Source organism: Calypte anna, chromosome 24 (assembly GCF_003957555.1).
Source record: "Calypte anna isolate BGI_N300 chromosome 24, bCalAnn1_v1.p, whole genome shotgun sequence".
NCBI classification, from domain to species: Eukaryota; Metazoa; Chordata; class Aves; order Apodiformes; family Trochilidae; genus Calypte; species Calypte anna.
The window spans coordinates 4,271,104-4,297,097 of NC_044269.1; the positions used below are offsets into that span (position 1 = coordinate 4,271,104).

The following is a 25,994-nucleotide window of genomic DNA, read 5'->3' on the forward strand; positions in this document are numbered from 1 at the left end:
AAAAACATTTTATCCCATCAACTCTGGTGTCAGCTTCTCACCTGTTTAACACCAGTGCCTGAAACAGCAGCATCCAGAGGCTCCTACTCCATCTAGTAACAGCCAATACCAAACCCAAACCCAAAAGCCTTCCCTAACTTGGATTCAGCTCTGTGTGCAAAGATGCACAAAGCATTTTACCAAACTCTGCCTCCCAACTTAAAGCCCTGTGACAGCTCGAAAGGTCTTTTGGAAAGAGCTTGGAAAGTTGGGGACATGTTCCTTGCTACATTTAGCATAAAACCAGCTTAGGGTCAGCTGAAAACCCTGAGAAGAAGCTGACCTGACCAAAGTCAAGCAGAGTTCATGGACGTGAATAAAAGCAGATTTTATCTCTACCTTAGATTATGTCAAATAACCCAGCGTACCAGCCAAAGAGCACAGAGGGTTTCTAGTCCTAGGTGTAAGGTGTAAATAAAGGGGTAGTTTTTGTCCCATTAGAACACTGCTAGAGTTCTCTGGCTTTACCAACACCTCATTGAATTCTAAGTTCACTCCAACAACAGAAGTGAAAGAGAAACAGTAAAATAATTCCACGTCAAGTTCTAATCTGCTGTTACACCTCTCCCCAAATTTAGGGTTCTTGATGAGTCAAAGAACAATGATTCTTTTCCATTTTGTCCACCAGTTTTGGTGTTATAAGCTGTCTATTTCTAAAATCTATAGATGAACCTCATGGTTTCTATTAACCTCCCTTTGTTATGCTTAGTGGGTGCTACAAATATTTCTTATTGCTGTTTATTTGCCTAAGAAGGAAACTGAACAAGGGTCTGGGTGAAATTAATCCCATTCCAAGGCAGTCAGCAGCAATGCCATGAAATACAAAGCTGATTTTTGGGGTGTTTGTCACACCTCGTGGCAATGCAGGAGTTGGTAGGTAACCTGGCAGAAATCAGTGCCAACACCTGCTATCATCTTCAAAGGATCACCCTGTTCTTCAGCTTTCCATATTCAAGGAAAGCTCAGGCTTCCAGCCATGGAGGGGGGAGAGTCAGAGGTGGGAGGAGTGGAGATGAGAAACCCAATAATGCTTCAAGATGAAGAGCAATAAATTTTTGCTGGAACTACCTAGCTGGCTTTGATTATTCCTCAAGTCCCTCCCAGTTTTCTGCATGGCCAAAAAAAGGCTTAGCCCCCAGGAGTTTTGTCTAAGGAGATGTTCCTGACACAAACCCTGTGTAAAATGAAGAGCTGCTTGGGCTACACTGAGCAGACCAAAACTATTTCAGTGGCATCATTCCTCTGGCAGGATGTGAGTTCATTTCCATGCTAAAATCATGAAGGACATTACTGAGCCCCACACACAGATTCACTGCTCTTACAGAAGGATCTTGCATGCTGATCCAACAGAATCCTAGCTCAGAGCACATTCTTCATCAACTCCCAGGCTAGTTGGAGGAGCAGAATGTAGCAACAACAGGAGTCAAGCAAAGCACAGACAGAAACTTCCACATCCCCCCCCCTCTTTTTTTCTTTACCTTCCCTTCTCAGGGTGCCTCCCTGCCCCCCCTTCCATATCCTGGACCCTCCTTACCGGGTTCCACCTGGTCAGGTTCATGCCTGGTGTCTGTGGAATCTGCAGCATCACCGCTCATCTTGATCTCTGGAAAAGGAGGCACAACTGATTTTAATAACAGGTCACAGTCCCAGGCAACAGGCACATGTGGCTTCCACTAAACAGCACAAATGAATGTGTAATTATAATAAAACCATCAGACTTTCAAATTTCTGATTCCTCAACATACAGGCACTAGAATATTCATCAGCTCCGAGGATGCACTTTCCCTCCTGTTGCTCTTTGCATCCCCCCTCATTCCTTTCCCCCCTCCCAAATCTGCTGCTGTCTTCTCACCTTCATCACCATCATTCCTCTCCAGCCCAGAGGATGAGGGGTGGTTTAACCCCTGGGAGCCCTCCTAGTCTCTCCTCAGAGCTTTATGCAGACTTCCTAATCCAGCTTTCGGTTAGGGACCATCCTCTACCAAACCTGTAGAGGCAGAGGATCCCTCCCAGCTTCCCTTTCCTTTTCCCACATCCTTTCCTTGTCCCTCGGGATGGTCCAGCCTGGCCCGTGCTTGGTGCTGTGCAAAGCAGAGAGCAAGATGCTCTCAGAGAGGGAGGCAAAGCCCCTCTCCTCCTCTCACTCCCCAGCAAACTCGGGTTATTTCAATCAATCTGATCCCTATTTGCAAACTATTTACCATGCTCACACCCCTTGCAAACCATGCTCCAAAAGCACTGCCCCCAACCCAGGGGCAAGAAAAATGCTTTGCAATTAAGGTCCTGGGTATTTCCCCCCCCATCCTTATCACCACCAATACATTTTGTCATTTACCCTTGAAGTGATGACCTCCACCACACCCGGGGCCACGTTCTCCTTCGGGGACAGCTGAAAGAAAAGGTGGGAATGGTCAACTTTATCCCAGACCCCTCATCTCCTGCTTAAAAACTGGCCAAGTACAGGGCAGTGAAAGAAGGAAGAATATTCAAATTCAGATGGACACCCCCTCATGCTCTTCTACCCTCAGCATGGGAATTTTAACACTTTGCCATCTAGTTGGGGGAAAAAAAAATATATATAATCCTATTTTTTTTTTTTATAAAGCACCAACTGATTTGCATGTGCTTCTTGCAGCCAATCCTGGCCACAGAAGTCATCTGATTTGCATGGGGGAATAACAACAGTGTGGAAGCTGGGCCAGTGTTTGCTGTGGTTTTGCTGGGGTAGAAAAGGCAGGTGGAAGGCTTCTTAAAGGCATCATGCAAACCTTTTCCTCTTTCCTATATATGCCTTCTATTATTTCCAAATGGCCAAAAGGGTGAGAAGAACTCTATCAGTTTTTATCCCTTTTTCCCTTTCCTACTCACACTGAAGCAGGGTTTCCACATCCAGAGTTTGGGTTTTTTTCCTTATTAAAACTTCCATGCTGCAAATAGCCAATTATTTGCTGGTTTTTGCCCAAACTACCTTTCTTTACTTTCTCTTCAGCAAATCCACGAGGGCAGAAAAAAAGTTACAAGATTTTACATCAGACACAGAGTGCAGAAATATTCATGTACTTCAGAAACTTTCTTTAAAAAGGTATCAAGGAGTGAGGGGAAAGAGGAAAGAGTTGTGGGATTTTTTTTTTTCCCCTTCAAATAAACCTGCTGCAATTAAGAGATGAACATTTAACGGGGCTTCTAAGCATTTCTACTGCAGGAAGAGTAATTATCATCAGCTATAAACAACTTCTTGTCTTGTAATACTGCCAAGGGACCCTAACTTAGGCAATCTACAAAGCACAAAGTTTTGCCTGCTGCCAAAACGTATCTTTTTTTAAAAAAAGCCAAGTTCTCATAAAACAGAGCAAGAAAAAAAAACCCAACAACTTAAAACACGCAGAAGTTTGGTGCTTGCTCTATTCAAGAAGTCTGCAAATTTGCAAAACAGGAAAAAAAAAAAAAGTGCAGGATTCATTATTTAAGTAATTAATCAACATTTTGGTGAAAGAAAATTATCTAATCCCTGAGACCAAGCAGCCCCTTATGGGCACTGAGTAAAAGAGCAGAAGAGGGGAAGCCACAAAAGCAAACCAGGAGAAGCTCTCCTGCTTTGGCAGGAAGGAATCTCATCCCCTCTGCTGTTTATAACAGGGGCTGGGCAGGGAGGAAAGGTGGAATTGCAGTTAGGCTTGATTACATATCACATGCTATCCATCACTTAAATTACCTCCCCCTGGAGTCAGGAGATAACAAGATACCCTGTGATTCTCTCATACAAAGAACAGAAGAGTTTTATTTTCACAAATATTCAAATTCCCTTCATAAATTTACATATATTTATTACATTTTTATTACATAAATGTAATAAAACTTGAATTTTTTTTTCTGGGGGTGGCTAAAAACAAAAAAGAACCCAGGAAGATAAAAAAAGACCTTGATCTGAGTGGTTTGGCCAGCTTTCATACACCTATGGACAGCAGTGAAGAACCAGTTATCCTCCCAGAGGTCCTTGAGAACAAGGAGGAGGAATTACTTTCTAATATGATATAAATGTAGCCAAGATAAAGGCAACCTTTTGATTGACACCCAGGAATCCTACCCTATAAACCAGGATGATGCACCTGGATTTGAAACACTCCCCTTGCCTCCACCCCAACCTGACAAAATCTCTCAAGACAAACCAGGCTGTGAGACTTGGAGGCTCCACCATACAGCTTTGCTAGGTTGGCAATATACAGAGAATAAGCAGGCTAGTAGGAAGAAAAAAAAAAAAAAAAAGGATCTCTGGGAAAAATAATGCAACTTAGGACTGCCTGGCTGCTAACCACAGACCTATTAGGAGCCGCCACTGTGGCATGGGCCATATTAAAAATGTGCTGCTAGACCTCAGTTAGCAAACATACCTGGAGTAGGGGTAGTCTGGTTGGTTCACCCAGACCAAAGAGGCTATACTAGTGCAGGCACTTCTCTGGGGATATATCTGCATCTGTATTTTTGCTGAAACAAACGGTGTCAGCAAATAAAGCTTTCCCAAGCCCTCGTTCCTCAGTGCTGTTCAGACATGGGCACAGGAGCAAACCAGCCTGATGGCTTTAAAAGGCAAAAGGAAAGCTGGTGGAGGGTGAAGTCAGCTTGGTTGAGGCCCTTACCTGGACCCTACTGTATTTTTGTCTGTGGGAGGAGGCAGTGGTAGATGCCAGGGAAAGCTCTGCTGCAGGGAAACCCTCTTGGCAGGGAGGAGGATGTATGGAGCCCCAGCAGCCCACCCTCACCTCCCTCAGCTCCTCAGAGAGGAGAGATAAAGAGCTTATCTCTGCCAGCACCTTCCTGCAAGGCTTTGCTGTGTGGGGACCCTGAGACTGGGTCCAGGGTCCTTGTGCCAGGGTGAAACAGCACCAGTGCTGGGCTCTGGCACACGTTTGGACCCAGGCTGGTCTCCTGCCCTGCAAAAAGCCTGCCTTAAACTGACAGGCCAGCAGGGTGGGATGGTTTGGTAGAAGGGAAGGTGACCCAGCTCCGTGCAGCTCCCAGCCAAACCCTCCCCCCGGATCTGATGCTTTGACAGAGGGCACGGTATCGATTTGGGGAATCTCCTCATGGAGAAAGAGTCGCCCACAAGCAAGGCAGATGGGTGGGTCAGAGCCTGCAGGGGATGTGTCCCCGAGAGACACCACACACACACACAAGCACACCCAGCACAGGTGCTCAGACCCGTCGGGCTCACTCACCACCAACCTCCCGCAGCCCCTCCTCCTGGCCAGTGCCAGGGGCTGCTCTTCCCGGGGCTGGCAGAGAGAGCTCAGTGGGTGCAGATGGCCATGGAAGGGCTGCTGGTGTCCCAGAGCCATGGGGGCTGCAGCCCAGCCACAGAGCAGGGGCTTTGGCCACATCTGCTGGTCCTCTGTAGGCTGGCACTGTATTAGGTGATGGCACTGCCACTGTCTTCTGAGCCCTTGCCATCTATGAGCCCTCATGCAGGGGCAGGGGTCCCTAGGTCTCTCCCCTATACAGCAGGACCACCAAAAGCCTGAGCTTTGTGGCAGCTTGCCAGCAGGTTTGAGAAGGAAACGAGCTTGGGACAGACTGATGGACATATCCACCCTCTCCTGTCCACACCTGGGGACAACACAAGCCCTCCTATACCCCCACTGCCCTGCTGCCTGCTCCTGGCACAGAAGGGGCTGTCAGGATCTGGCCTTCACTGTCACCAACACTTTGCTCCTACCCCAGCATCAGCCTCAGCTCCAGCACACCCAAGGACACCATCCTTCCCTTCAAGCACAGGGGCTTGGGCTGAAGGCAGAAGACAAACTCTCTTGGTGCAAGTGGGAGCTCAGCACGGCTTCAAGAGCTTTGGCAGACTGCTCTTTTTCCCCAGCTAATCCCAGAGGGGAGATCTCCTCAGAGATGAGAGACTACCCAAGCTGTACCTCTGGGTCAGACCCCCTGGAATGAGCCTCTCTTGCAGCATCCGTGTTCATTCATTCCTCACTCAACCCAGCCTCCTACAGCTCCCCTCTCATTCATTTCTCCCTCCTTTTCCCTCTTTGTCATTAGCTTTTCTCCATCCAACCCACATCCCATCTCTCCCTCATGCTCACACACACCTCCCTCCACCCTTGCTGCATCCCTCAGTGAATTTATCCCCTCTCACTCCTCGCAACTTTATCCCAACCACTGGACTTACAGGTCAGGCACTAAATGCCCCTTTTCCAGCTACCCTAGAGACTTCTGTACCCTGCTCCCTGGCCCACATTAGGGCTGGCAGCATGAGCAGCGTGCCCACATTGTGGGCATGGCTTGGCAGCCCCCTAGATAGGATCAGGACAGCATCCATCCCCGAGCAGGGATGTGCGTGCTCACCCAGGCACCGGCTGCGGTAGCCAGCACCCTCGGGAGCAAAGAAGAGGGAAAGAGGGAGGAAAGGTCAGAGGAATCACAGCAATCCCATTTCCTGCCCAAGTTCCACGCTTCTCAGCTACGGGGTGAGCTCCAGCCCCGATCCTTCCTCAAGAGCTCTTTACCTGCGTGCACAGACTCCAGGTTCACCATCCTGCTGGTGGAGGGAAATCCGCGGTGCGCCCAGCCTCCTGCCGTCAGCCCCAGGTTGCCAGGGGCTGCCAGTTTGCCCTCCCTCCTCTGCCACCCGCTGCCTCTCAAACCGGGCGTGGGTCCGCTCCCGAAGGGACCTAGAGCTCCATTGCCTGTTGCCATGCAGGGCCAGGTGAGCATGCGGAGCCTCGCCACGCCTCGCCCCACCTCCGGCTCCCTCGGGTGCCCTGACACCCAGCAGCCTGGCGCCCGGCCCATGCAAAAGCACCCATTTGCATATTAGTAACTCGGGAATGGATGAGACCCTGCAGCGCTGCTACCAGGGCGTGGGGTGGGGTGGGAAGGAGGGAGGAAGGAAGGCGGTTTGCCCGCCCTCAGCTGCAGATACACCCCGCAGCACCTGCCCTGCTGGGGGCTGTGCGGGGGGCTCGGCTGTCAGCCCCAGGGATGAGTTGTCCCCCGGTGGATAAGGCTTTTGGCTCTGGCCCCTTGGGGTGTGTGGGTAAGAAAGGCCCAGGCACTGAGCCAGGCTGGGCAGAAGCTTCCAGCACCCAGAAGGGAAGGTGTCCAAGCTGCAGGAACAGCCCCTCCAGTGAGCAGTCCTTTCACTTCATTCCTGGCCTCCCTAATGAACCCCGGAGATGAGAGACTACCCAGGCTGTACCTCTGGGTCAGACCCCCTGGAATGAGCCTCTCTTTCAGCATCCTCACTCATTCCTCACTCAGCCCAGCCTCCTACAGCTCATTCATTTCTCCCTCCTTTTCCCTATAGCTCTCCAGTGAGCTATAGGAACAACCTGTGTGGCCGAGTCTTTGCAGCCCTTAGGCCTGCCCTGATCCTGAATGATGCTGTAGGAAACCATGAGCACAAAAAGGGAAGTGCAGAGCAGAAAGGCACCCTGACTGGGATCAGTACGTGGAGTTTCATTCCCCTTTCCTCACTTGTGCTCTATTGAGTACATCAGTCCCTCAAGAAGACAAGAGAAGTGGCAGCCAGTCTCTTCATCCTCCTCCATGTTGTTTAGAGCTGAAGTATTTAACTGGCTTCCAGGGAAGCCAGGGAAAAAAAATCCCCTAATGTTGGCTTCCGTGGTAGGAAATTCCCAGAACCCAGCTCCTCAGTCTATGCTCAGGGCCCAACACTCACCCTGGTGGACCCAGGCACTGCTGTGGACTAACTTGATGACCCTGCCATGGCCCGGGGTAGCAGGAACGCCTGCCTTAAGCACCTGAGCTTAAACCCCTCCTTGAAAGCGTTAACACACTCAATTGGTAGCTGCCAGGTACAAGCTATCACACATTCATCTCTCCCTGGCTATAATTCACGTTCCAGGGCTCTCGGCTTTCCCACATACTGCTCTCCCTCCCTGGAAAGACAGGTTTCTCCGAAGAGATGGGTGGGCGGGTGGGAAGGTTCTCCGAGCCTCACCTCCAACCCAGTCTCACGTTATGGGGCTGCAGTGCAGCTGGTGTGGTCAGAGAGGGCATCCTCAGGAGAGGGCAGGAAAAGGATGTGTTAAACAAAAAAAAATCCTAATGAGGAAAAAGTGGAGGAAAACGGGGTGAAAAAGGGGAAGGGGGAAAACGGAGAGGAGGGGGGAATTCCGGGTCAGACTAACGTTTGCAGGACAGGGTGTGAGGGGAGATTTCTGTGGGCTGCATTGAGAGCTGCTCCAGGAAGCAGAAAGGTGACACGGGATGGTTTGCACAGCTCTCTTCGAGTCGCTGGAGGGGCTGGATTCCTGCCATGGATCCTGAACCTGTGGCAGAGCCCCAGCCACTCAGGCCATGATCCTCGGGGTGTTCCTGGGCAGCTTCTGGCCCATTTTTTAGTGTTTTCAGCATGACCCCCACACCTGGCTTTTTTTCATCATGAAGACTGACAAAACCACTTGTCTCCACTGCATCAAATACAGATTTGCTGATGCCTTCCAACCGGCTTGAAGGGTCTCTGGGACATGGAAAGACTAGGGACCATGGGTGGTCTCCTTCCCCCTACATCATAGCATCTTTTATATCCCAGTTAACACTTTCACAGGACACCGACCTTTCTCCCCTTGCTCCCGAGCCGAGCAGCCTGTCCCGGAGCCCCACGGAGGCAAATTCTCCCCGGAGGGGATGGCCCCTCCAGCCGGCCGGAATCCCGGGCATCCTACGGGCGGCGATGCTGTCCCGGCCATAGGCAGGACCGCAGTGCCCTCTCCTGGCCCTGCAGGAGCTGCCAAATTCAACTGGGAAGCCTCCAGCCACCAGCTGATGGGATCTGCTTTTTCTATTATTTTGTGGTCGACGGAACAACAGGGAGAAAATAATATTTCGGTGCTTTTCTCCCCAAAAGGCTGTGGGAACAAAATCCTTCACCGGGTACCCTTGGTGTCAGGGATGTGCCATGCAGGCAAAGTGAGCAGACATCCTCCTCACTGGGCTACTCAAAACACCAGAGAGAGAATAAAAAAACAGGGGGAAATCACAGCATCATCACCCCTTTCTGCTGTGGAAATAAGACCACCTTCTCCAGGTGTGGGCAGATTTGCTTTAGCTCTGTCATGAGATGATCACTCCTAGATGCCAGCAGATATGTTGCTTTTTTTTTTTTTTTTTTTTTTTTCCATAGCTATCACTGAATGCTCCATCTGCTCCCATCTTTGCTGTATGGATGTGTTACTCCAGCCCTGCTGCCTCTTTTTATTCCCCTTTTTGGAGAGAGAGATAAACCCTGCAGATAGCATTTGATTTATGGACTGTGGGCTTTGGATGAGCCCTGAAAACATGAACTGCAGAAAGGTGTTACAAAATTCCCCACCGATTTTTCCCAGCAGCAAAGATTTAAACCAATGCTCCGGGCCAACTGCACCTTCCCTCGGTGCCAGGAAGGTCTCTGGTCCCCCCCCACCTGCAACAGCTGCTTTTCCAGAGTAGTAGTTAAGGGCATGAAGCAGGATTTTTCTTCGTAAAGGCAAATGCTCTGCAGTGCAGGTCTCTTCTAGCCAGCTCCTGCAGGGACGGGACGCGGGGCTGGGATTTGGGCAGGGAGCACACGCACCCCGAGCATCGCCCGGACACCCCGCACCTCCGCGGCGCTGAGCCGTGCTCCGCCAGCACCCACTTGTGGAAGCCACGAAATCTGCACAACAAGCACTGCCCGCAGGATCCCCCATCCCTGGGCAACACCTCCCCCCATCCCCAGGAAAAAGCTCCCACCCCCGGTAGGGTCTCTCCCCCACACACATCCCCAGGTGGTACTGGGACAGCCCCCTCGCTTCCCGAACCCCCCAGGGTGTCCCAGCATTGCTGACAAACCTTTTGGGTAGCTGCTCCAGAAAGTCAGGGTGTCCCTGGGGACCCCTTGGAGGGAGGCCCTGGTAGCCTCAGGGCAGGCAGGTGGCATTGGGAAAGCAGAGGCATCAGCTCCCTCCCACGCTTTGGAGAAGGACATGTCCCTGTTGCTTGCCTCCCCTCCAAGGCAGCTCCACCAGAGCATGCAGAAATTCAGAAATGACTATGGAGTTCCATGTATACTGCCCATAGTTATTTAGAGTACATGTCCTTCACTTATCTGCTGCTCCCAGAGCTCCCACAACACAGCAGTGGCCTTGTCGCTCACAGAAGCTCAAAACACCCTCCAACCTGCACTGCTGCTCACAGGTCCAGCTTATAAAAGGCTCCTCCACTACCCCACAGAACTTGGGGGATGGTTTGGTGCTGCTGTGCACCATGCTGCTTTCCCAAGGTGGCCTGGAAATACATCAGCTTGTTGCTGCCAGAAGAACTGGGGAAGGAGAGGGATGTTCCAGGAGCTCTAAGCCCCACTGCTAGAAAATAAGCAGCCCCAAGCCTGCTAGGATTGACCTAAAGCTCCCAGTGAGCTCATGTTCCATCCCAGCAGCCTGGGAGGAGGGCAAGGGGCTCTGCAGGGCTCAGAGCACCAAGGCAAGCAGCCACTCTGCAACCCTCTCCCACTCCACTCACAGCCCACCTCACCCCACAGCTGGATTTAACCCTGAAAAGCATGGACCAAGTCCCACAGGGTCCTGCAGGAGCAGAGAACACAGCCCTGTAAATGCTGAACCTGTCAGAGAAAAAGCAGCAATTTCAGCTTTGCTCAAAATCACAGCAAGGGGGGAAGTTGCTTCGGAGGCTGAAATGGAGAAGGGCTGAGATTGCAGAAGTCCTTGTCCCATCTCTGCTTTCACCACACTAGGGGGAATCAGCACTCCACATTACTTCCTTGAGCAGCCACTGGACTAAAAGCTCTGAGCTGCCCAAAAACTCTGTCACCTTTGCCTCCTCTCACCTAAAGCTGCAGAGGCAAAGACAAAGAATATTTTATTGAGGTCCCAGACAAGCCTCCAGCCACATCTACATAAAACCCCTTCATGGGACCCCACCATCACTTAGAGAGAAGAGCAGGACCAGCACCTAAGCCCCAAGAGTTGCTTCTTCCACTTCAGCAGAGTTCAGACTTGAACTTTCCACAGCTGTTTGAGGAGTCCAAGCTGTCTTGGGACTGAGGGGCTGGGTGGAGAGCAAGCTTGGGCTGCAGGACATTGCTAAATGCTGCAGTCATGTTGAGCAGGGTGATGATCCCTCTGACCCATGGATCTTCAAAGTCCTAGGTGCAGGCTTGAGACTTGCCCATCAGAAAACAATTCTTAATCAAGAACCTGGACAACTGGACCACACACCAATGATGATGCACAAGGAATCTCTTAAGCCAGGGATGCTTTAAAAAAAAAAAAAATCAGTTTATTTTACCTTACAAAGGATAAATAATTTGTTTTTTTAAAAAATCATTTCAAGTGTGTTTTACTTCATGTTGCAATATTAAAATACCTTTCCCTTCTCCCCCCTTAAGTGATCAATACAAAAATAATTGTGACCAAATTCTTTTTTTTTCTCCTTTTTCAACAAAAAAAATTCCTGTATTTTTGGGCAAAAAGGCACATTGTGAAGGCTTTTCACCAGGAGGTACAGGGGTTCACAAGGACCCCAACAGCCTCTCTCCCCTCCCTGCTTGTTCTAACTTGAGAGGAAGAGGACACAGGAACCAGGCAGGACTCCTGCAGTGCTTTTTGTCTGATGCCCTCCAGATATATGCCAGGACTAAAGTCAGCTTCCCCTGGCTTACATATAGGGGAAACCAAGGCACAGCAAAGCAGTACAAGTATCTAAGAGCTTCTTGTGAGTAGCTGGCAGAGTAAGACACAAAACTGGACATAATGTTGTCTTCTTCAATACAACAGTGCCCACCTACCTTGGATCATCCCCTCCCCTTACACCCAATGTTACCCTGGGACTCAAAAGCTTCTGGATGTTTCTTTTTTACTGGGAGAGTCACAGGACCAATCAACACAAAAAGTTGGGCCTTCACTAATTTAAAACAGGGATTAATTAGAGCCCTTGGTGGGCAAAAGTCATTGCTGGGCTATAACCCCCAGTAATATCTTCTAGCCACAGGAAGGATGTAAGTCAGTGGGACACTAGAAAACTAGGCAGGCTTTTGCTTTGGGTAGGCTTCATACCTTCCTTGTTCAGGGTATGTGGTCCCATAAATCAGCTGTTTTCCCATTGGGAAATGCTGTTGTGTCACCAGGAGGTGAAGTCAGTGAAAGGGCTTCTTCAGTGGCAGAGATGCTTGGGTCACCAAGATTATTTCTCTCCCTACCCTGACCACTCATCAGGATGCCCGAGGCAGGTAAGTGATCAGAGCTGCCCCCTTTTCACATCTGCTAACTCCAGAGCAGGGCAAAACCACATCCCTCCCAGTGCTTCACCCCAGAAACCTGCATCTCCTGCTTCTTCCAGGGAGCTGGATCTCCCAGCAGGAGAGCATCACACAGTGAGCTGAGCACACTTATCCCAGGATGAGGCAGTGTGAGGTGAGGAGGGAGTAACAGGGGACCAGAAGGAAAGGCACGCACACACACACAGAGCTCTCCTGGGCCCAGGCACTGCTGTGAACCATATTCCTTCTTTGGAGCAGCCACCTCCAGGAGGCCCTTGGGATGATGACTGGTGGCAGGAGGCAGCTGAGCTGCCCCTTGGGGAGGTCTGGCCTGGCTCTGCTAAGTCTCCTCATCCCAGAGGCACAGCTGCTTCTGTGGCACGTAGTAATCGAAGGTGTAGCCCTTCTGGCAGCTGCGGATGCCACATTTGTAAGATGAAACCTTGCCTGCAGCATCCCTGCTCTTGCAGTACTTCAGCATGCAGGGGTACCACTCGATGCTGAGGGAGTAGCTGCAGATGCAGGGCTTCCAGCGGTCTGCACACAGCCTGCAGCGCTGCAGGTCAGGCAGATCAGAGCTCTGGGGCAGCACCTCGAACATGGAGCCATCCACCCCTGCAAGAAAAACCAAAGAGACATTGCTCCAGGCACTGCTGGAAAGTTAAAGGCCAAAGAGACATCACCAAAGGAAGCACTGCTCCCTCTGCACAGCCTCTGGGATGGTCAAGGAAGCGAGGTCAGACAGCACAGTTCCAAGGGGTGTCTTGAGTCTGAATGGGAAGCATGGGAGGAGAAAGGGCCCTGGGGGAAAGTAAGCCAAAAGACACACAAAGTGTCTCAAGAATGCATTTCTTTGGGGTGTGGGACCAGGTGAAAGGTGACCTTGAAAATACTGGCCTCATCAGGTTCACTAGGAAAGCACCACAAGAAGTCAGACACATGAACAAGTAGACTACTGTGTGATGTGCAAACAACACACATTCCATTCACTGCAAATAAAGTGAGTAAGAAGCCAAAATGATCTGTGCTGATCACCAGAAACCTGGCAGGAAAGATGACACCAGAGTGCCAACTCACTGGCAGGAGCAGTTTCAATAAAACCAAAGGAATCTTACCTTTCTCCAGCCAAAATTTGACATCTTCTTCTCGGGTGTAAATTGCTTCTTTGGCCTCTGCACAGACATTGTGGATGTGGGAGCTCAGCTGGGCCCCCTTGCTGAAGTTGACAGCTACATCCATGCTGAGATGCTCCAGGCCCCTCACCTCCTCAGCCTGCCTCACTGTCCTGGGGTTTTTCTGCAGAGGATGAAATGCTGAAAAGTTGAATCCTGGTTGCAACTATTATTATTGTTATTATTATTACTCCTTACAGCACATTGTGATTTTTATGCCAACGTGAGAGCAAATGGTTCTTCTCTTAATGCACCTGCATCCTACCTGAATGGAAGGCACTTAAACTTCTTGCTGATGCTGAAACTGATGATGGTTTATTCCTGCTCTGATTTGTCTCTGATCCTTTCTCAAGGTTTTGTCCTGATGAATGGTCCCAAACCAACATTTACTCCACTGGGCAATGCAAGGCAGGGATTCTGATGGTGATTGCTTTAGCCACCCACCTACCACTTGACACGGGGCAGGCAAAACTACATCATGCCTCCTTCTCAGTAGAATAGGATCCATACAACTGATGAACTCAGTTTAAGACTGAATCCCTCGAGCAGGAGGGGTGGTCAGAGGCAGGTCTAATAGCTGAACAGTCAGGGAGGTGCCAGGGAAGGGTATCCAGGCAGGGCAGCTCCCAGAAGCTCATGATGCCTCTTACCTGCCGCAGCTTTGCCATCGACTCGCTGGGGATGATCTCGTTGCGGTGAAGCCTTGTGATGAAGCAGAGTGCTTGGAACTGGCTCTGGCCCCTCTCCAGCTCCCCCAGGATTAAGGCACGGAAGATCTTCACTTCCTAACAAAGAGAGAAAAAGAACAAAGTGAGAGTCATGCATCTTTTGCCTTAGTGGGGTGAAGCCAGAGGTTGGGGTTCAAGAGGAAGGCTCCAGCCCATGAGCATAAGGTGAAAAATCTCAGACTTCTGCTACCTGAGCACAGGTAGTCCCAGGTTCAATCCCACCCCAAAGCCTGCAGCAGAATAATTGGGGTCAGGAAAGCAGTAAAGATTTTGGCAGCCCACTGTGGCAAGGATAAATTGCTGCCAGTTCACATCCTGCCCCCTGGGTCTCCTCAAATGACAGCTGGGGCTTTCTGTTCTTTACTGGAAAGGGAGGTAAGCACCCAAGAAGTCTTGTTTGGTTTTGTTAAACACCAGACAGCCATTATCTCTAGGCATTACTTAGTGCAAGCAGTCCCAAATTTCCTCTGCTGGCTTCTCTCACTCACTTGTGCACAAGTGGTATCCTGGAGAGCAAGTAACTCATTTTTAAGCCCAAGAACACATGGAAAAGAAATGAAAGTCCAACTGTTAAAGCCAGAAGGAGCCCTTCATGAGCAGCTGCAACTGACCTTCTACTCTGCCCAGGTAAATAATGTTGGTATTTTATGCATATTTTGATGTGGATTGTAGCCCATCTCTAAAACCAGTTTGGAAACCAATCATAGCTTCCTTCCTTCTCAGAAAATACCTTGTTCCATAGCAAAAGCTCTCTATATCCTGTTCTCACCTAAATAACAGTTTCCTATGCAGGTATCAAACAGGCATTTGTCCTCTCTCATCCCCCATTCCCTGTCTCAGTGTCAGATCATGCTGCTACTACAAGGACCAAGCAGATGGATCAGAATGGTGCCACCTTCTCAGCATGAGGAGCAATTACTGCCTTTTGCCACCCACCTACCACCATCAGTCTTAAAAAATGCCCTCCACAGAGAACTGGACAGATACTGGTGGCCAGAAACCAGCAAGAAGCAGCTATGCCAAGCTCCTAAGATCATCCCTCTCCTCCTGAGCTATTCCTGTTGCATGGCTCAGATGCTTCCTCCAAACCTCTCTGTCCTTCTCTCTTTTCTACAGGCTCTAAGCAGTATTCCCTCCTGAGTTTTAGCTCATACAGCCCACTATTTATTCCCTGTCTTCTCTTCCATCTCTAGAAGAGAAAAAGGTATGCAATTCAGTGCACATCTGGACAGCTGACAGAACAGCTGCAATTTGGGATGTGTTTCCCTCCCCAGAAATTACTTTGCTTTGTGTATTTGTTGACTGAAAACTCTCAGAAACAGGATATCAAAGAGGTCTGGGAAGAAAGAGATACCAAAAATGCTTGTTTAATTACTATGGAATCGTTATTTTTTGACAGCTTTAGTGGTGAGAATTCCCACTAAGACACTGGCACCCCTGGAATGACCATGTTCCCATCTACATTGAGTCCATCTGCCTTCCAGCTGAGCTCTTCTTCTGTGAGCTCCCACACTGTGCAAGGCCCCAGGACGAGCAGATGAGAACTAAGAGCTGACCCTGGCATATTCTTCAGCTGCAGTTTTCATTTTCCTTCACTTTGAACAACCATCATTCAGCCTGGAAAAAAGCAAACAGGGGTAGCCATGGTTTGAACTCACACCAAAACCACTGCAGGCAGGAGATCTAGAACACTGCAGTACTTCCCAGGTTGGAAGCACTTTTTGTAAATGGAGAACATGCTGAAGAACTGATTAATCCTTCTCATCTACCTATTTCAAAATAAGCCTTCAGACACCCAAATCTCTTTCCTTCTCATGGCTGATACATTTGAGATATTCACAATTCTCACTGCTCCCAGCAAATAGTCCAGAGCTCCCAACTGATGCCACACAGCTGCAGATGCCCCAGAGAGGGGGTGACTTCTCCTCATTGCATCCCCACTGCTCCTGGCACACATCCCTCTCCCAGCTCTGTCTCATTCCATGGCATCTAAAGGAAGCAACTCAGGCATGAAGAGGGTTCTGGTGCTGCTTGAACTCCAGGCATCAGGGATTTCCAGCACGTTTGTTGATACCAAGGGAGGGGCACTGGACAGGAATGGTCTGGGTTTTGCCAGCACTGAAATAGCCAGTGAGCCAACAAACAGCTTTAATCAAGCTGGTTTTTTCCAAGGAGCTGACTCCTATGGCATGGATAGTCTGAAGAGAGAAATACCACTTCTGCCTAGATCTGAGCAAACCCAAAGAGATCCTGGCTGCAGATTGCACAGGAAGACTAAAGCTGTGCTGCATGCTGGCCCCTCTTTATGGGAGACACGTACCCTGAGTAAGAAACCAGTCTCTTCCTCAGCTCTGTTTCACCTCTCAAAGCTTTGCCTGGCTTTCTCCAAGCTTCACAGCTCTCCCTGCCCTGGCTATGCAACCTCAGGTGGAGCAAGAACTTGTCACTTCACAAGTATGTCATCCTTCTCGTATGGAAAGAGCCACTGAAGTTTTTCCTACTCAGAGAGCTCCATTCCCTCCCCAGCCACCTCACCTCTTCCCCACCAGCAGCAGTGGCAAACCAGTGCCAAAGTGGGTATCCAGCCAAGGCAACAAATGACACCTTTAACTCTGGGTTTCTGCAAAATTTCCCAGGAGGTAAACAAGTCCCAGCAGCACATTCATTGCCTTTGCAACATGGGGACTCTCCGGATGAACTCATCAGGGGGGCGTTGAGAATCCTTGGCCCTGACCCACACCCGTGTGGGGGGTACAGTCACAGCTATTGTTCCAGTTGGGACAACAAATGCTCGGTGAGACAGAAAACAACCTCTTCTACTGCTGTCCTCTAACCTTGGAGCTGGAGGGAACTGCAGCCTTGGCCTTCAGAGCAAGAGGAGACTTCCCTCAAGGCAGTGAGGAAATCACTGCACCCCACTCCCAGCAGCCCTACCAAAGGGGCAGCAAAATCACCCAACTTCTTCCCTCCTCCTACTCTCCTCAGCCAGCTCCTTCAGGGACTGTCATCTGGGGTGTGAGAACAATTCAGCCTCCATTCTTAGGCTTTATCCAGAAGAGACTCACAAGCCTGTGTGGTCTAGATCTGAGCCCAGCATCTCGACTTCACATTGAGCTGAGCAATCCAGTTCCCAGGGAAATAAATTATTTCAATGCCTTGCTCCCCACACAACCCATTCTGCTTCCCTGCCAAGTTTTCTCCCCCCAAGGATATCAGTGCTGCTGTGGGACCCCCTTTTGTCTCTGTTGTCACATCTCTGCTCAGACTGGGGGATATGTGTGAAGAGGACACGCTGCTTGAAGCACTGGGTAGCACCAGCACCTCTGGGCCCAATTCCTTCCCCTCTCAGCAGCCTTTGCTGTGGTCAGAGCCCTCCCTGCACTGCCCCAGGGAACAGCAACAGTCATGGGGCTTGTACAACACAGAGAATGTGTTACTGCAGCCACACGGGAGGTCCAACCAGCTGAGGTGCCCTGACTGAGCAGGGATTATGCTTTAATGCGACCATCACATCCCTCCTGCCCTCCCAGAGGCTACTGAATGACCCTCTTTTAGTATTTTTGGTGTCTCTATAGAGAAGAGACTGCATTCCAAATTACACAGACTTAATTTTTGGAAAGATGCTTTCCTGTATCACCTGGTAATTTAGCACCTTAAATGATGGGACTTCTGGCATAAGGAAGTTCTCAAAACACAACCTCAGAGTATCACACAACATCAGCTTCACTAACAAGGAACTGAAAGGACTGGCAGTGAAAGTGTTAAAATACCATTACCCATTTCTCTCTTCTTTCCAACACAACTTTTCCAGCAATCAAAAGGAAAAAAAAAGTTTCCACGTCTTTGTCCTGACCTTGGAATAAGACCACTCACATTGTTTAACAAGTGGCAAGATCACACTATTCAAATTAGACACAACATTTAGGGTTGCTCTCCCCACCTCACTCTTTTTTGGAACACATTTCAGGCCTGACAGTACCATGCAGAGGGGGGAAAAAAAAAAGAAAAAAGAGAGAAAAAAAAATAGTGTTTCATCACATTCTTTTAAACTGCAAGAACAGAAACAGTCTTTACTATTCCACTGCCCAGAAAACATCAACTCCCAGTTTGGACTCCCACAGACCAGTTTGTGCTGGACTAGAGAACAAGAAAAAATCCTGGTTTGCTCTGAGGACATGAGTGCTTCAGGTTGAGTGCTAAGGGAAGGCAGGGATGGAAGAGACATGAAACCTCCCCCCTCCCTTGCAGAAGACCAAACCACTGCTCAAGTTCCCACGCAGCTTCCATCAGAATTCACAGCAGATTAATGAACTGCCAACCCTCATTATAACTTCTTTCTTCTCCAGCCCCTGGTCTAGTAGCAACTCCTTGTCAGCAAAGAAAAAAAAAAAATTAAATCTGCCTTTGGACTAACCCCCTGCAGTTAAGCCAGAGAACTGGAAAAATAATTTGTGCAAAACCCCAGCATCCTGGCCACAGCATGACCACATAATCTAGTTTGGGAAAGCCAGAACAACCACCCCAGCTGCTTCTCCCATGGCTAAGAGCCTCAAGACCTTCTCCCTGGAGAGGAGAAGTTGTGTAATGTTAGAGAGATGAGCACCAGAGCAGAATAGGGAAATGCCTGCATGCAGCCAGGAGAACAGGTCAGAAGGGGAAGCCTGGTCAGGCAGCTGCCTGCTCACATCATTACTCACTGCACCACAAATTCAGCTCCTTGGTCCTTCATGCTTTTCTGGATTTTTTTTTTTTTTTAAGATATCTTCCAGCAAAGCCATAGAAGAGACAGTATGCAACTGTTCTAAAACTGGATATTAGGAATGGACTTCTGCAAGTCTCATGTTTGCAAAGCCTTCCAAGATGATATCCTGTACATTTCTAGCAGGAGTGGAGGAGTTGCATGGAGCTAAGGGTTTAACATGTGAAGTCAAGATACCTCCACAGAACCTGTGCCCAGAAGCAGATCAAATTTAATAAGGATGAGAGTGAAATAAGAGCTAACCTACACTCTTTGAGTTTGTAGATGAGATTTGAGAACAAGCAAAGGAAAAATCCTGAAATGATCCACAGCTCAGAAACACCAGAAGTCCCTAGGTCACATCTCAGGCTCCCAAAGGGCCTACCTAGAGGATCTGTAATGAGTTTGGATTTCCCTTGGCCAGGGATACAGTGTGATATGCAAAGTGGCAATCTGCAGGATGAAGAGCCCTTCATCCCTTCCTTAATTTCCCTGGTGTGCCATGTCATTTTGCAATTTCTGTAATATATTTTTTTAACAGGCCTCACGGGACTGCTGCCCTGCATGTGTACCGGAGTACATGGAGTGTGCCACTACTTTAAAAACCATCACAGCTTCTACTAGCATCTCAGAAAGAAGAGGGCTTGACCCCACACCTTCCAGAGGAAAGGGGACCATCTCAGAGGCTTGCAAGGAGCCTGAGACCAAGGAAAGGGAAAGAGGCACCAGAACAGTATCTGGCACAGAGGCTTCAACAGGCTGGGACACAACCCTTCCCATCACACGGGTCTGAGCCTTCTCCTGCTGCAAACCAAAGTCCACCTGAGCAAACAGTCTCAGCAGGGCTTTGAAGCAGATAAGGCTGCTCTGCCACCTGGGCAGCTCTGCCACCCCCATGGCACCAAACAGCTCCTTATCCTGCAACAGAAACTTCCCTGCATCCAGCCAGGTTTGCTGGGCTTTCAAAGAATGCCATGCTGGCCCTGAATCTACCATCTCCTGATGAGAAAGGGGGGAATCATGGGCTTTCATCTCAGCAAGTATTCACCTCCCAGCTGAGAGTGCCCTCACACACCGGGCAGGGAGAGAGAAAAGGCTTCCCTTAGAGCTCCTGCCCTAGCCATGCTCTATGCCCCGTTGCTGACATCCAAAACTATGCTACCCGCGGCTTAGAGAAGAGAAACAGAGCTGATAGAGACAGCCAGGTGCGGGGAAGCCTCTGCCACCCATCACCCGAGGAACTTTGCACCAGAGAAGCAGTCCACGTACAGGTGTAACACCCCTGGGGACAGCAGCCACCCGGCTTAGAGCTCCACGTGTGAGAATTGCCCTGCGGTGACTGCAAACAAAGACACAACAGTGCTGGGGAGCGGACGGACTTTTCCCTACACGTGTAAAAAGGACCCTACGATCCTCAGCAGCAATTCTGCCTCCTGGACCCCCAGCTTTGTTTTCCCAGGCTCCCAGTCCGTCCCGGACCTCGTGTACCGGTATCCCCGACACTTCCCCCACTGCAAGCACACGCCGGAGCCCCGACCCGACGCTCTGGCTAAGCCAGCCCAGGCATAAAGGGCCACAGTTTCCCCGCTGCCACCTCTCATCCCCTCCAACCCAGCCGGGAACCACCGTGGAGGGGACAACAGGCTGCGGATTATCCCATCGCTGCCCTCCCGGGGACCGCAGGAGAAAACATCCTTCCACCGCACACCAACGAGCATGGACTTTCCCCTCCCGCATCCCTACCCTTGCACCCTGGGCGCTGGGAAGCGATGCGGGGCGGCATCCCGAGCCCCATCCCCGTCCGTACCTGTCTGAAGTCGGCGGTGAGAGTGACGAGGGCGCCGTCGGCCGTGCGGAGCTCCAGGCTGATGCAGTCGGAGCCGCTGTCAGCCTGCAGGCTTTCCTCCGTCACCTGCCCGCCGGGCAACCGCACCCGCACCCGCAGCTCTGCCCTGGCCGCGGGGCCGGGCGCGCCGGGCAGCGGAGTCAGCGCCAGCCAGAGCAGCGCGGGCAGCGCCGGCAACCGCTGCCGCGGGCCGCGCATCCCCCCCGCACCCGCCCCGCCGCGGGCTCAGGGCCGGGCCGGCATGGGGCGGGGGGCGCGGAACAGCGCGGAGGAACGGCGGAGTGGGAAGGCGGTCCGCCGAGCCCCCGACCCCGCTGGGGTGGCTCGGCTCGCCGCCCGCTCGCCCTTTTCATTCAAGCCCTCGGCGGGCTCTTTCCCTCGCCCCCCCGCCCGTCACTTCCTCCCCGGGCCCAGGGACCTGCCCCGCGGAGCCTGCGCGCCGCCCCGACGTTAAAGGGCCAGCGCCGGCCCAACGCTGGGTACCGGGCGGTCAGGAGGGACGGGCAGTGCCCGCCACGGGGAGCTGTGGTCCCGGAGGTGTCCCGGCACGCAGCCCGCTCCTTCCGGCTTGCGGGGCTGGGGGAAGGTGGAGAGCGACAGCTCCTGCGCGGCTGTGGGGCTCTCCCGAGCTCGCTCCGGTTGCGTTCCGTGCGGGACTCAACTCTCCGCAAACTGGACCGGGAGAGGAGGAAAGGGAGAGGGGGTTTGTGTTCACTAACAAAGTGCGGCTCCTGCCCGCACGAATCGGAGTCTGATAAACATGCGGTTGCTGCGAATGGAACAACATTTATGCGACTGCTCAGCCGCTCTCTTAGGGCACTTTTGCAGCTCTGTTGTGAGCCGCGCTGAGTCCATTCCTGCCCCTGAGGATGTAATGCGGGGCATTTCGAGATTTTTTTTTTTTTTTTTTCCCTTTTTTTTTTTTTTTTTTTTTTTTTTTTTTCACGGGCGTGCGGACCTCGGGCGCTTCAGACTCTGCAATTAACGGTCTAAAGGCTCCAGATCTGCCCTTCACCCAACCCAGTTCTGCAATCACTTCCAGATGGGCAGATGCTCATGAAGGGCCCCTTTGATTTCAAAAGGTCTCTCTGCAAACACAAAGGTCACTGTGGCAGCAGGATCAGGGCCTCAGAGAAAGAGCTTTGCAAGGAGAAGCACAGAAATAAACAGAAACAACTATTTAAATCCATGCTTCCAGGAAGAGATCACTCTTGTACAAGTAGTGCTTTTTGTGGGACCCCACACAAGTTTTAACCCTAAATTTTCACAGCCTTTCTCAAACAAATGGTCTCCTTGAGATACTTGTCAGGACAATAGCAGTGTTAAAAACGAGAGCAGAGGTGGAGTAAAAGTTAAGAGGAGCAAACAAGAGAGAAAAATGGCTCAGCTCGGATATAAAAGGAGAGGCAGGGCGCACAAGGTAGAAGAAATATTTAGGAGGACAGTTTCTGGTGAAAAGGAGAAAGCCCCACTGACGGTGTACTTATTCAGAGGAGATGATGTGAAAAGACTGGAGGATCCAGCAGGGCATGGAAGGAGAAGTGCCATGAGGTCTGTGGGTACATGTAACCCTTAGAAGATTCACAGTCCAAAGGGCCATGCTCACATCTCAGCCCAAATGAGGAATTAACTTCACTGTTGCACTGGGGTTACTTCAGGTCCATCAGCTTGAAAGTGATCCCCAAGCAGCAGAGCACAGCATTATCTCATGTCTGAGCTGGAGGCTAAAGGGAGATAAGGTTGGGGTCCCTGGGGCTCTACATGTCTGGGGGAATAGGCTCTCAGGTGCAGGTTTAGCAGTGCCCACTGTGCACCTGTGGATCCTGGGCTGTGAGGGCTGATTCAGGACTGTCCTTCACTGTGTTGCCAAGCTAGCAAAGCTGGCTTACAGTAAGTGGTATCATTTTTCTCCTGGTACCTCAAAGGAAATCAGAAAGCAGGCTCAGATGGCTCTTTCCAAGGCTCAGCACCCTGCCAGGAATGCTAGAGTCCTGCAGACTGCAATCTGAGCAGGGCAAAACTGAACCTTGAATCTGATGTGGAAATGGCAGATTTGATCCCTGGCCCAAAATAAACGGATGAACAGACAAGAAATGCTGGGGTTCAAAACACTGGCAGGCAATGGGATGAAAGAGCACGTAGCTCTTTAGCAGATAGCAAACAACAGAAAAGTCATCCAGGCTCACAGGAGGGGAGAAGTTTGCTGGGATTTAAGAGACTGAATCTGACAAGTGAAAGGGTCAGCACTCCAGCAACAGGCACTTGCAGGAGTTTAGTGGTGGCTGGAGAATTACTGAAAGGCAAGCACAGCTCAGAGACTTTGGGACAGCTCTGAATGACCAAACTAATATTTTACCCACGTTAATCAGCCTCTTCTACCTTTGCTGTGCTAATATGGGACAGCTCTTCATGCACGTGCTCTCTTTTCTGAACTATAGGAAAGGTGAAAGATGCTTGAACAGTTCATTGCTGGATCAGCTGCTGAGCTGCATTTAGTTTTAATGAACGTTAATGGCCTGGGCCCAGCATTTCTGGTATGTGCACTGCAGTCATTTTGCTGGGAGGAGACTCCCATTAAAATACATCAGCCATGTTTGAGAAGAAGGTTAATGAAAAATCTGCTGTTGAAAGAAAACACTCCACTGTGCTTTGTTGTGAAGGGCCAGCAGGGCAGTGCGTGGGAGCAAGGGATTACATTCTGACATGGGCTTTGCCTTGGTGCCTTAGATGAATCCTTTGTCATCCCTGGGGAAAACCACTAATATTTTGCCAAGCTACAACTTCCTCACCTCAAAACTTCATTTACAGAAGCTCAGTGTCACATCAGCATCTTGGAGAACGAGGAAGGGATCAATACCCACAAAGACCTGGACTCAAAGACAGCCATTGGTGTACAAGTTTAGAGCTCTAGAAGGGAGAAATTAAAGAAGAAAGTATGAGAAGTCCTACAGCATCCCACACAGGCTCTGTAGATAAACTGTTGCCATCCCTGCATGCAGATTTACCAGACAAAGAAAGTATTTGCAGCCCCCCTGTCTTCACCACTTGCCACCCCCTTGCTGTCAAGCTGGATGATGCCTAAAATACCTGCAGCATCTTTGCCCTTCATCCATTTCAGAAGTACATCTGCCCAGTCCTCCCTGTCCCCTTCTTTGCCCCCCCAAAATTCATTTTCCTCTTAATCCAAAATCAGCCTACTGCAACTCTCTCTTATGCAGTCTAGGATGCTTCCTGAAATCCCAACCTCCTCAACACAGGAGCATCCAAGACCAAAGAGAATAAAGGCCCTTTCCCTTTGCAGTTTCATGTAGAGAGATGAGATAAACCAGGTGCCTTGAATTGCCAGTGAGTGGGTGTGAGTCCACCTGTGCCTGATTAGCACAGGCCCCTACTGGGCATGAGCAAAGCCAGGGGGCCAATAAAGGTGGGACACACACCCACAGGGCAGACCCAAGCTCACTCTGGTACGAGGCATGGAGAGGCCAGCAGCTCATCGAGCCACTGGAGCAAGAAAGGCTCTACCCACTACACTTCTACCCTGGAAGCGCTGTGTGGTGGCTTGGAGTCCTGGAAGAGACCAGCGACTCATCGAGCTTCAGGAGCAATAATGGCTCCTCCCGCTACATTTGGTGGAGAATGCGGGCAACATACAGACAACTTAAGAAGCAACTTGTGAAGAGCTGGCAACAAGAATATTCTCCCTGTATCAACAAGCTCTCTGGACAAGAAGCCCCAGGAGCAGGCAAGAAGGGGTAAACCCCGAGGCCTCAGGAACAGCCCTAGGACATTGTCCAGGAATGGGCTAAACCCCGAGGCCTCAGGATCAGCCCTAGACAAGAACATTCTCCCTGATGATCAGCAAGCTCTTTGGATTGGGAACCCCTGAACAGAGGGAAGCCAAAATAAGGGTTCTGTCTTTGAAGCCAGGAGGGGGGAATTCCAGGGTATGGAATCCCACGGAGGAACCAGAAACCCATATGGAATCCCAGGGTATGAAACCCATGAACCCCTGAGCAGGGATGGAATCCCATGGAGGAACCAGAAAATCTCTTTGGAGGCCCCTGAGCAGAGGGAAACCAAGAGAAGAGCAGAAACAGGAGGGAGAAGAATAAAAGGTAGAGACTTTGTGAAAGAGTGCCTGGGCTGACATTCGGTTGCCTATGTTTGTTAAAAATGTTTGTAAAAGCTAGGGTTAAAATCCCATGTATGTTTGTTAAAATGTCTGTATGTTTGTTGTTAAAATGTCTAAGCTAGGGTTAAAATCCCATGTATGTTTCCTAAGCTGGGGTTAAAATCCCATAAGTTGTATTTTTGCCTAAGCTAGGGTTAAAATCCCATAAGTTATAAGTGTATTTTTGTAAAGGGTAAAAATCCCATAAGTTAAAATCCTATGGCAAAAATCCTGTATTGTACTCGGGGCCCCCTCAATGCTCTTAGTTGAGTGTCTTGCGGGGCCTGAAGAAAAATCCTGTATGGCAAAAATCCTGTATGTTTGTTAAAATGTCTGTAAACTAGGGCAAACCGGGAAAGCTTTAAGAAAAAAAAAAAAAAAAAAAAAAAAAAGGGGGAAATGTAGAGAGATGAGATAAACCAGGTGCCTTGAATTGCCAGTGAGTGGGTGTGAGTCCACCTGTGCCTGATTAGCACAGGCCCCTACTGGGCATGAGCAAAGCCAGGGGGCCAATAAAGGTGGGACACACACCCACAGGGCAGACCCAAGCTCACTCTGGTACGAGGCATGGAGAGGCCAGCAGCTCATCGAGCCACTGGAGCAAGAAAGGCTCTACCCACTACACTTCTACCCTGGAAGCGCTGTGTGGTGGCTTGGAGTCCTGGAAGAGACCAGCGACTCATCGAGCTTCAGGAGCAATAATGGCTCCTCCCGCTACAGTTTCACCCCAGTGTGAGTAATCAGTCAATACTCTAGAGGCCATTAGCATCTGAAGTTTACCTTCCCATGGAGGAGAGAGCAATATAATTACTGCTACTTTCTCATCAACTTACAGTAAGGCTCCATGGCCAGTTTTCTACTTATGAGCATGAAACCAAGTTATTTAAAACACCACAACAACAGTACCACCAAGACATCAAAGGGTAAGGATGTTTGTTGTGAATGAGCTGCCTATTATAAGAAACAATCTTGGTAACTCAGTGGGGAGCTGGGCTGAGTGAGGCTGGGCAAGTGGGGGAGAAGAGAACTGCTGAGAAC

At 50.2% G+C, this 25,994-nt stretch overlaps 2 protein-coding genes across 2 annotated transcripts in view; both read right to left on the bottom strand.

Annotated features, from left to right (window-relative positions):
• POU2F3 (POU class 2 homeobox 3) overlaps nucleotides 1-6,834 on the bottom strand; it is a 39,598-nt gene extending 32,764 nt beyond the window's left edge. The window contains exons 1-3 of the mRNA XM_030464809.1: nucleotides 6,549-6,834; nucleotides 2,375-2,428; nucleotides 1,574-1,642 (exon numbers count right to left, since the gene is read on the bottom strand). Of these exons, the coding sequence (XP_030320669.1) occupies nucleotides 1,574-1,642; nucleotides 2,375-2,428; nucleotides 6,549-6,834 (409 nt within the window). The remainder of the gene's footprint in view (nucleotides 1-1,573; nucleotides 1,643-2,374; nucleotides 2,429-6,548) is intronic.
• Nucleotides 6,835-11,353: 4,519 nt separating this feature from the next.
• OAF (out at first homolog) lies at nucleotides 11,354-21,024 on the bottom strand. Its single transcript, XM_030464847.1, has 4 exons — nucleotides 20,747-21,024; nucleotides 14,124-14,258; nucleotides 13,417-13,597; nucleotides 11,354-12,916 (listed from the first exon to the last, which is right to left on the bottom strand). The coding sequence occupies exons 1-4, from the start codon at nucleotides 20,981-20,983 to the stop codon at nucleotides 12,642-12,644; spliced, it is 828 nt and encodes a 275-aa protein (XP_030320707.1). The 5' UTR covers nucleotides 20,984-21,024; the 3' UTR covers nucleotides 11,354-12,641.
• Between the last annotated feature and the right edge of the window lie 4,970 nt (nucleotides 21,025-25,994).